We start from the raw sequence: 11,746 nt of genomic DNA, 5'->3' as shown, positions 1-11,746 counted from the left end.
GGACGCGCCCGGGGACAAGACGCCGGACCTGTCCAACCAGAACTCGTCCGACCAGGCCAACGAGGAGTGGGAAACCGCGTCCGAGAGCAGCGACTTCAACGAGCGGCGGGAGAGGGACGAAAAAAAAAATGCCGACGTGAGTGCGCAGGCCGCCGCCAAGGCCGGTGACAGCGGGTCCCCGCCGAAGCGGGACGTGGCCAAGCGCAGTTTCTCCAGTCAGAGGCCCGGCGTGGACCGCCAGAACCGGCGCGGCAACGGCGGCCCCCCCAAGCCCGGCAGGAACTTCTCGGGTCCCAGGAGCGACAGGAGAAGCGGCCCGCCCCCCAAGGGCGGGAAGCGCGGGTGAGTACTCGGGTAGGGTGAGTACTCGGGTAGCGAGGCTTGCTTTGCATCTCCCAGGAAGCCCAGAGTAGGCTGCGGCTCCCCACATGCGGTCCCCAGGTGCGAGGGTGCTCAAAGGACAGGACAGGTTCATCTGTCTCCGGGGCCTTTGCCGGGTCTCCCGAAAGAGGCCTCAGGTTTGGGGAGAACGGGCGCCCCCTGGGCTGCAGCCGCGCCGACTTCCACGCCGAATCACCTCAGCGATGACCAGGGCCCACCTTTCTTTTCTTTGTTTCCTTACAAAACTGGTGCTACGGGTGTCCTCTGGGACTAAAATTAATACTGGTCACCATAAACTCCGTCACGCTATGGGTTTTTAGAGAGTAAATGTTGAACCTTAGGATAAATTATATTCCCCCTCTCGCTGCAAACCTACAGTAAATGATCCAGCTCGAGAGAAACCCAGAAAGCAGAGTCCTGCCCAGCCACCAAGGCCACCAGTAAACAGACTGTCTCACTGGACTTTTTAAAAAAGAGTTTCTCTAAAGTGTGCTAAACAATCTATTCTTTTAAATAGTAGAATGTTGTTCATAATACGTTGTTATTGATTTCTTTAGTATTAGGAAAAACTATGAAATAGCAGTATGTCTAGTTGTATATCTAGACTCATTTACCATCTAGTTGTAATTACCTCTTTGCTGCTTCATCAGTAAAATGAGGAGAAAGTAATAATACTTATAAAAACTGACATGATATTTGTGAAGCATTTAACATAATACCTGGTATTATTTATACAGTAAACTACTGTTGTTATGGTGCACCCTATTTTGTTTTTTAGCCAAATTCCCAGGTTTAGCAGCCTGAGCTGATAAGAAATGTATTCCGACAATATCATATTAACCTGTAGTGATTAGTTGCACGTACTTAGCATTTCAGGTTATGACACCCATCATCGAAAACATTTTTGCTTTCTGATAATTTAGAAAAAGTTCCAGGGAAATAATGTGACCAGTTGTGTTTCCTGAGAACCTGCTTAACACAGAACTTGAACCTCCTTTTGAAGTCCAAAAGAAATGGATAACATATATAGTTACAGTAACAATATAGTGATTGACTGTAACTCAATGTTACAATTTCAGGTAATACTTAAGGGAGATCTTGATCTGGTTTTTGTGCCATGTAGATGCTAACAGTTTTGAACCTGAAGAAATAGCATTTATTCCTCCTTGTAGTTAAAATGAATGTTTTGTACAGGAGTCCTATTTAGAAGATGTGAATACCTCCTTCAGATAGTTGAGGTCATGCTTTGTGTCAGGTGCTTGATAAGCTTTTATCTTGAATGATCCTATAGGCTAAGATGAAAATGAAGTAGTGGCTTATTTTCCTAAAATTTTTATAAAATGAACCCAAGAATAGAATCTGTTAGGAAACAGAACCGTAGAAATACATTTGGCTTGTGAATTGTTTCCATATAAAAGTCGATTTGTATGTTTACAGTAATGTATAAATCTGAACATTAAAGAACACACATAATGTAGAGGTAGAATGCCTATCAGTTTTTTCTCACATGCTGCCCTCTTGTGGAGAAGATCCAGTAGTGAAAACGACTAGCTTGGATCACAGAAATTTTCTGCTGTGAACAAGGTTGGTTAGCTCGTTTATTTATAATAAGATGATAGACAAATAGACATAAGAACCTTCAGCAAATAATTAGAATTATAGAATTTAATTGCTGGAAATAAGTACTCTAGGGAGCTAGTCCTCTCTCCTTTCTTGGGAAGCTCAGTTTTAGTGAAGTTGTACTCAAAAGTCACCAAGGTTTGTTGGCTTTGAGTTAGGGTCTTCTGTCCCACAACCGTTTCTTCTCAGACTGAACTTTGAAACCCGCCAACATAGAGCATTTTTCTTCGGGCGTAGAGGTGGTAGTATGTCAAAGTCTTATTTCGTAGGCCGTTTGATGACCAGTCTGCAGGCACAGCGGGCGTCGACCCTCCCAGTGGCAGCTCCGCACACCATCAGGAGGGAGCACCTAATGGGACAGGACAGAAGAACAATAAAGATTCTGCAGGGAAAAAAAGAGAAGACCCCAAGCCAGGCCCTAAGAAACCCAAAGAGAAAGTGGATGCACTGTCACAGTTCGATCTCAACAATTATGCAAGTATGTCTTAGATTACTTTTATTTACTTATCCATCTGTCTGTTCGCTTGTTACATAGAGGTAGATGCTACGCACAAAGTCATCAGAGAAGGAAAGAGTTGAACTTACAAGACAGAGATAAATAGAGGCCGATGATGAATCACTAACCGATATAACCTAAACTAAAATTACATCTCTGTGCATATTCTGTGTCTTAAAGAAACAACCTCTCTGAGTGAAGACCTTGATAAAACTGGAATCTAAGATATGGTAAATAGAGAGTATAGGACAGGAGACAGCCAATAAGAAACTATTTAGTGAGGAAGTTAAGGAATGTTTTTGAATAGCCACATCATGTAAAAATGGGCTATTTGCCATTTATTCAGTTGAGATTTAAACTGGAAATATGGAATAAAATTTAGAGATTTACTAAGTTAAGACCAGGTAGTAGTAATGGGAAACTCAGGTTAAGTACCGTTACTCCAGTATAAGAGAAGTAGATGAGAATTTCCTTTCATCCAGTTAATGGTTATTTATACATACGAAACTTGATTTGGGCCCAGGACCTTGGCATTATTTATAGACCAGTGGTTCATCTGGGGCTGGATGCTACTGACATCTCAGTGGATATAGGCCAAGGGTGCTGCGATGCATTCTGCAGCACACAGGACTGTTAACAGTGCTGAAGTTAGAAAGCCCTGACTTAGCATGGTGAGAGTAAGCCCCCAGGAAGCTTGAGTGCTAACCTTATGGTGGTCCACGAGAGGAGACGAGCATCCCAAATACCACATTTGGAAAATGACAAGTGAAGATGACAAAAGCCACAAAACACGGCAGATTTGTCTTCCCACGTGTTTGTTTACTGGTTTCCCTTCTTCCAAAGAACTTTTGGAGTATAAATTTCTCAAAGTATATTACTGGATTAAGACAATATAAAGGTAAGAACTCTGTTTTCTGAATCGATGATGGAAATTGAGCTATGTGGTTTAATTAAAGTTAAATCTCAGTACTCTCTATGTGGTTTTTTTAATAACATTTGTTAAGTAATATCTCTTCAGCCCAAAATGTTACAAAGCACCAGGCAAGAACAGGGTGATGAAAACAAAGTATCGTTCAGATTTCCGTAAATAGTGCATGTAGCTGGGTGAACTAACTTCAAAAGATTGTAAAGAAGCTCTTTGGCAGGAAAATTAAAATAATGTGTGATGGCATGGCTATGAATATAAGCTTTACACACACACTTTTTAATCTTAAGTGAAAAAAATAATTTAGAATTATGAAGGAGGTGTCTTCACCAGTCTGAAATGAAGTACATGGCATCCTTTGAAATGTTAGACGACCTTTCCCTGAAATGAGCATATGCTCCATTTTAGAGTTAATTCCTTAAAGGATTTAAAACACAAGTAGAAGTGTCATCGATAATTCAAAACCCATCGGGTTTTTTATTAGAAAAACGGAATAATTGTAATGGGTTTTTAAAGAGCGAAAGCCAGCCTTAGTATTTTTGTCTTCCTATCAGTTTACAGAAATGCACATTTTTAGCTATTTAAAAAGAACTGATGGCAGGTAGATTGCTTATGGCCACTCCCTGATCGTATCCACTTGCTGTCCCTCACAAGCTATTACCTTCCTGAATTGTGGATCTGTCGTTCCCAAGCGATTACCGATTTTTATTATGTGTTCCCTGATTAAATCATGTATTCTTTGCAAAGTTAAAATAATTGATTTGTCTCACCCATTTCTTACATTTATTGTACAGACATTATACGTACAACCCCAAATCACACATCATCTGAACTGCTTTAATTTTTTTAATATTATGTAATGGATCTAGATTTCTTACACTCACTGGGATATATGATAACTTTAACAAGATAGCCAGACTTGTTAGTTGTACAACATATGGAGTTATTCGCCTGCTGGGTTATTATGCTGTATCCACTTCCATGTCACTACGTTCACCTGAACTTTCACATAAATTTCATTTGCTTTTAGCAACTACGCATTGTAGACAAAGGTCTACATAGAATAGAGGCATTAAGAGTCATAAGACCAACTTGGCTAGTTACCACCTCACGCAGCAAATCGGCCTCTTGACGCTTATTTTATCCTTTGAAAAAGGAAAGTTGTAGTATTACCCACTTCTTAGAATGGCTAGATGCAGATGAGGTAAAGTGCTGTGTTCTTTATGGCACAGTACAGACCTGAGGCTGGGAGAGATAGAGGTTGGTGATTTGACTAGGATAATAGGAAAATTTTTATTTTTAAAAAATACGTTACCACTGTGTTACTTAAGAAAAAAAGATATGTCATTCAATGCAGATCATTTTAGGACTTTTATTTTTAACCTAGTCTATGAAATCTTTTCAAATCTTAATAAATGACCATCTTAGGGAATGAGAAATGGGTTATACTGTGATTTGTAATAACTAGATCTTTGTCTTGCCTTTTTTTTTTTCTTTTTTAACCACTACTGGGCTAAACATTTTTTTTTTTTTTTTCAGTTGAAAAAAATATTTTTAATATGAAATCTTTTCAAATCTTAATAAATGACCATCTTAGGGAATGAGAAATGGGTTATACTGTGATTTGTAATAACTAGATCTTTGTCTTGCCTTTTTTTTTTTTCTTTTTTAACCACTACTGGGCTAAACATTTCTATTTATCTTTTCAGTTGAAAAAATATATTTTTAATCTTTTTCCATGCCCACAGGTGTTGTTATAATTGACGACCATCCTGAAGTGACAGTAGTTGAAGACCCACAGTCAAATTTGAATGATGACGGTTTTACTGAAGTGGTATCCAAAAAACAACAGAAGCGTTTACAGGATGAGGAACGCCGGAAGAAGGAAGAACAGATCATACAGGTTTAGTGTTTTAGCTTGTTGCTAGTTGTTTAGATTGTTGCCCAAAATAAATTAGCAGATGGTCCAAGTCTCTGTCTAGCTTAAAGTCAAGGCCATGTTTATTATTCAGGTGTTGAGAATGATTTGATTTTCAGAACTTTAAACTGTTTTTAACCAGAATGGAGATGTTTTCAGTAGAATATAATCACTATTTGCCTTAGAGTAGACCATCTTTAATTCAACAGTGTATTTTCTGTTCCCATACTAGTCGTCTTATTTGTCCCATCTTACTTCATGTCAGAGTTAGAGTTCATTTTAAATTATCTTAGAAACCTAACAAGCACAACTACCATGATCTATCTAATAAATTGCTGATTCTTATAAAGTTTGTGTTGTAATCTAAATCAGTTCACTTAAATACACAGTATGAATGAAGACATCTATTCCAGTTAAGTCAACTCAAACATCCCTTTTGCTAAATGCTGACATAGGAGAGGAATAAGCAGAACACATGGATCATAGTGATGAAGAGCATCTCGGCTTCTCATAATTTAAAATCTCATTAGCAGCCTTCACATTTTTGCTCTGTGAATGACCTCTTTTGAAAAGTAAAAGCTAAATTAGTAGGTAGCTTTGTTAGGAATCGTATTTATGAACTGTTGCTTTAGCTGTGTTGACAAAAATGATATCTACTAATTTGTTAAGGTCTGGAACAAAAAGAATGCGAATGAAAAAGGACGAAGTCAGACTTCTAAGCTTCCTCCAAGATTTGCGAAAAAGCAGGCTACAGGGACCCAGCAAGCACAGTCTCCATCTGCAGCTCTGGCCACAGCTCCAGGTCCAGCCTCAGCCGCAGTCCTAACCTCACCCTCCACGCCACTACCAACGTCAGCCTCGGTGCCAGTGCCAGCTTCCACCTCAGCTACCACCCCCTCTTCTTCAGTTCCAGCTCCAACCCCCATCCTTGCCTCAGCTTCGACCCCAGCCTCTGTCCCCATCCTGACCTCAGCCTCAATTCCCATCCTTGCTTCAGCCCTGGCACCAACTTCAGCTCCAGCTCCAGCCAACTCATCCCCGACCGCCCCAGCCAACTCAACCCCAACTGCCCCAGCCAGTTCAGCCCCAGTCCCAACTCCAGCCTCACTCCCAGCCCAAGCCCCACTCCCAGCCCCGTCTCCAGCCCTAGTCAGTGTCCCAGGTCCCACCGCCTCAGCCCAAACTCAGGGACAGACTCACAAACCAGTCCAGAGTCCACTACAGACTTCAGCACAGCCTCCAAAACAGCCACCACCTTCAATTAGACTACCTTCAGCCCAGACACCTAATGGCACAGATTATGTAGCCACAGGAAAGGCCATCCAGACCTCACAGTCACATGGCACTCTAGCAACTGAACTGTGGGATAACAAGGTGGCCCCACCAACTGTGCTGAATGACATCTCAAAGAAATGTAAGTGTGTGACAGAGAAGTGAGGGCTGGGAATAGCATCGGAATATTGGGGTTTGTCTTGAGTTGTTTTTATGTATAAGGCATTTTTTTTTTCCTAGCCATCTCCTTTTTCTTAGTAGGAAACATTAATAGTAATTTTTTCCTAACTTTCCTAAAGCCTTTAGTTCTGAAACAGCCACATTTATGGACATTATCTTATGTTAATAAAGAAAAGCAATACACAGTGTTTTGGGGAGACTTAATATTTATTTTGGTTTGTAAGAGTCTCTTCAAGTGGGATGTGAAGTCATTGTTTTATTGTCTAGCTACCATTAAAAGAAAAGATTAAATAGATAAGCTATTATTAGCTTCTTAATTTTAATGGTCACACTTCCTGTGGCTTCCTCTCTTCAGTAGGTCCCATTAGCCCACCACAGCCGCCTTCGGTCAGTGCCTGGAACAAGCCTCTAACGTCGTTTGGATCAGCTGCTTCATCAGAGGTAGGAATCAGCTTAACGGCCTAGGTGGGTCGCTCTGGCAGAGTTTCCTTCAAACGGTTTCTCATGCTTGAGCATGCCTGCTAGTCACCTAGGCGTGTGCTTAATCAGCAGCTTGCCAGAACCACACCCTGGGTTTCTGATGCGTTAGTCCAGGTCGAGGCCTGAGTACGTTTCTCACAAGTTTCCAAGAGGTGTCAGTTCTGCTTTTTAGGCCGCTATTAGTTTTTAGACATATTAAGGTTAACATTTTCTTTTTTTTTTTAATTCAGTCTCAGGGAAAGTTCTTGTGATGCAGAGAATAATATAAGGACACTTAGTATTTTCTGGACTTTTTACCACTTTTTAGCTTGTATGATTACTTAGAAAGAAGCAGAGTTTGTAGGAGGTTGTCCTAACATAATTTCTCGAATGTGCCTTATCGGTAAATGACTAGCATTTTTTCCATTTTTTTCATCGAACAAACATTTGTTGAGCGCTTGCAACATACCAGGCACTGTTCTAACTATGGGCCTATAAATGGGGGAAGTGGAGGCCTTAGAGTGGATGAAAGAGGAAATAGGAGGCAAAATGAGAATAGAGAGCTTAGGAGAGTTCTGTTCTAAATGGAGAGCAGAGAAATGATACAGCAGATGAAGATAAGAGTTGAGTTTTTGTTAAAGAAGCCTTCCTGCGGCCCCTTCCCCACGCTACCTTTGACTTAGGTCTGGGGTAGGCCTCATCGTGTTCCACAGAGTTCTACAGAGAAGCACCTTGCACAGATAGAATTAGCAGTCACTGGATTCAGTATTTCAGATCCTCAGTTTACTTTTTCTTCTTTCTTCTTGTTGGTATTGACATTACGATTAGTCATAAAGCAACTCTTATATAGAAAGTAGTTCAAGATTTTACACACTGATACCAAGGGTGAAATGGAATGTTTCTTTTTCTTTGTTTTGGATGTCGCAGTGGATTTAATAATTTTGTTAAAATGTTTGGCCTAGTTTTTTAAATAGACATTAAAGTACAGGAATAATAATTTCTTGGCAGTCTCAACTGCAAGATATTTTTGCACCCTCTAAGTTTGCAATACTAAAAGGTATTTTACTTTTGATTTATTTCACAGGATGGAAAAAGTTTCTTAATAGGATTTCTTGAATGACAGTGAAATAGAGTTCTTAATGATTTGTATTTTGTTTAATACTATGAATGTTACACTGATTCACATAATCTAAGCTTTATTATCTTTCCTTATATTTTCTAAACATTTTTTTGTTTCAAAGGATATACTCTTCCCCCTAAAACCGCCTAATACTCTCTATAGTCCTGTTAACTCACAATCTATTTTTCCAAATTCTTAATTGTTTTTACACATAAAATCAGTAGCTTTTAGTTATTAATTGTTGCACTATTTTGCTCTTCTACTAACTACATTTATACTGAAGTGACTAGAATTTTAACGTCAACTAAAGCATATGGAGAATTTTATTCTCAGTTATGTTGATAATATTTGTTTATATTTAAACATGAATATTCAGATATTAAATAAATCTGAATGACATGCCTTATTAATACTGTGGACATTGTTACACTGGTAAATATAACAATAACATTACAGTACTTGATTGACATACTGAGTTTAGGGATGCCAAAACTGATACGAAGTAGTGAGGCCTGAAGTTGAACTTTGTCCCTGGTTTTGTTTTGTTATTTGTTCTTCCACGAAAAGATTAAATAATTGTTACAGACATCTTCTGGCTTGCAGAGCCCTGTGTCATCTTGCCTTCTGCTTGTTCATCATCATCTTACTGCTGTTCCGAGTACCCGCTGTGTCCCAGCCACACTCGCCGTTTTTATTCCTGACCTTTCCGCTAGGCGTTCGCTCTGCCAGAAACACTTTCCACTGATTTTGTCTTTTAGACTCCGTTTCAGTGTGACTTCCTAGGGCCTTTCTCTGTCTGTCAATCTAAAGTGGCCTAACTTTTAATTTTTGCATGTCCCTTATTTGGCTTTTTAGTTGTTTATTTTCTCCATCCACTATAATGCAAGTTCAGCACATTAGATTGATTGCTCGTGTCTGTCTGCATCAATGCCAGGCAGAAAAAAGGTGCCACTTAAATGTACTGTTTAATTGGTGAATGGATTTCTAAGGTGCGTACACTCCATTTCCAGTCACAGAGTACTTCAGTGTATATCATTTCATTTTCAAAGCACACTCAGAAGTAGGTGACACTGGTATTGCCATCTTGTCCCCGTTCATTCATTCATTCATCAGTTTATTCGTTGCTGGTAGTATCTTTGTGTTTTGTTGCTTTTACCTCGTTTTAAATGACGAAATAACTTGAGGCGGTGATTTGCCCGTGATCACGGTCATGACACATAAAGCCAGGACTTTAAAAACTTAAGTCTTGTCCTAGTTTTCATTTTATCAGTTGTTTTCTAGTATACACAAGTCAGTAGTGGGAAGTTTCCTTCAAACACAATCTGTGTGAGTTAACCTCAGTTAACGTGTAGATTGCTTCAGACCTCCCATTACGCTTCTTAAATATGTGCTGCTACCAGAATCACCCGGTCATATTTGAAGTCTGTTTTGATAGCAAATTTTTAAATATTCTCTTACCAGGGAACAAAGAATGGTCAAGAAAGTGGAGTTGAAATTGGAATTGACACAATTCAGTTTGGTGCTCCAGCTTCAAACGGGAATGAAAACGAAATTGTTCCTGTGCTTTCAGAAAAAACTACTGACAAAATACCCGAACCTAAAGAACAACGGCAGAAGCAGCCACGGGCAGGCCCTATCAAAGCCCAGAAGGTAAATATAATTCCTGTTCCAAATGTAATTGCATAAAAGCCGCTGACACTTGTGGAGGACAAGTAACAGTTTTAAGTTGAATTTTGTTTTCAGCGAATGCCTTTCATCATGATCCCTTTTTGTTATCAACATTGAATTTAGCTTCCGGATTTGAGTCCAGTAGAAAACAAAGAGCATAAACCTGGTCCTATTGGAAAGGAACGATCATTAAAAAATAGAAAAGTAAAAGATGCCCAACAAGTGGAACCGGAAGGACAAGAGAAACCAAGCCCCACTGTCGTCAGAAGTGCAGATCCTGTGACAGCAAAGGAAACCAAAGCAGCTTCCGAAATGTCTGCTGAGATAGGAACAATGATCTCGGTGTCATCTGCAGAGTATGGCGCTAACGTGAAGGTGAGCGTCAGGCAGCGACTCCTCGTTGAGGTGGTACAGACTGCGTCTAAAACAGCAGTGAGACGCTCTGCTTGAGGCATATCGTTCTGTACACTGTATGGATTATTATTTCTACAGAGATTATATTTCATGTGCATATGATCTAATGCAGTTCCTTACAGTAAGATTTTTTTCTGTTGAAATTACTCTTAATTCTGGACCAGTCAGTAGTTTAAAATGAAAAATGCCTACACACAAGATTGAAATGCTTTTCATTGGGTTCGTAGGCTTTGAAAGAAGTGCTCTATAGTACTTTGTCCGTTGATGGAGTTACAGTGGAGCCTTATCTTGCCCACCAGTGAGATTTCAAAGTCAGAGGATAAGGCAAACTTTAGGAACCTCAGCAGAGCCAGTTTTCTTCCGAGGTTGGAACAGATCACTGTGCTGTTGGCTGAGCACCAGAGAAGTCGTTGACTTGCGCTTAGGGACCAAACTGAATGAATGATGCATATGTTTAAAAAATATGCATTAAGGCAGGTTACACTGAGTGACTTCTAGGGACTAACACTTGTTGGAATAGGAAATTTGTATCTGCCAGTTCACGTTCACTCCGGGACATACTCTCATTGAGAAGAAAGATGGATGATGGAATCTTTCACATTATTCGAATACTTTTCTCTTTTTAATTGCCATGAAACTCAGTGCATGTAAGTAAAAGCTCATGTGATTCTGCTCTACCATATTTAGAGAAGAGTTTCATGCTTATAAACAAGGAGCTTATCCTACATAGTTTTATTTCGAAGAGAATAAAAAATCAGTAGTTGAAAGTAAGATATAGATTATGATAGATTGAGTATGAGAACCACACAGAGTCCTTTTAGTAATCCACAGAAGTAAACATTTAGTCCCACTGACCACCTCCTAGTTCTGTGCAGTGCACTTTTTAAAATGTGCAGGACCCCATCAGTAATTGAAATGCTGTTTCAATGATGAGTTCATGTTTGCTTTATCCCACTGTTGGTCTTCAAGTTGAGATTTGAGTGAGTTGAGTCTTAAGGTTTGCTCTCCAATCCTGCTTTCTTCCAAAACAACTTTACAGCAGTTAGGCTGTCATTATAAAATGACTCATTAATTCAGTTTAAAACGTATTTTTTCTGTTACTACTTCACAGGAGTCTGTAACAGACTATACTACACCTTCCTCTTCTCTGCCTAACACTGTGGCTACTAATAATGCAAAGATGGAGGATTCTTTGGTTAATAATGTAAGTAACCAACCTGAGAATGTGGCGAGTTGGGATAGGAACATGGCTCTTGTTATCTAGTACATACCGTATGACCAATTTAACTCTTC

The 11,746-nt window shown here is 39.7% G+C and overlaps 1 protein-coding gene across 1 annotated transcript in view; it reads left to right on the top strand.

Moving 5' to 3' along the window:
- Positions 1–11,746, top strand: part of PRRC2C (proline rich coiled-coil 2C) — an 80,437-nt gene that overhangs the window by 48,329 nt on the left and 20,362 nt on the right. The window contains exons 17-24 of the mRNA XM_015586141.2: positions 2–342; positions 2,271–2,479; positions 5,171–5,325; positions 6,010–6,754; positions 7,148–7,233; positions 9,833–10,021; positions 10,163–10,414; positions 11,565–11,657. Coding sequence (XP_015441627.1) covers positions 2–342; positions 2,271–2,479; positions 5,171–5,325; positions 6,010–6,754; positions 7,148–7,233; positions 9,833–10,021; positions 10,163–10,414; positions 11,565–11,657 — 2,070 coding nt within the window. The remainder of the gene's footprint in view (position 1; positions 343–2,270; positions 2,480–5,170; positions 5,326–6,009; positions 6,755–7,147; positions 7,234–9,832; positions 10,022–10,162; positions 10,415–11,564; positions 11,658–11,746) is intronic.

This window comes from Pteropus alecto, unplaced genomic scaffold, assembly GCF_000325575.1.
Source record: "Pteropus alecto unplaced genomic scaffold, ASM32557v1 scaffold101, whole genome shotgun sequence".
NCBI lineage: Eukaryota > Metazoa > Chordata > Mammalia > Chiroptera > Pteropodidae > Pteropus > Pteropus alecto.
The sequence above is the reverse complement of the archived record's forward strand: the minus strand, read 5'-3'. Positions and strand labels throughout refer to the sequence as shown.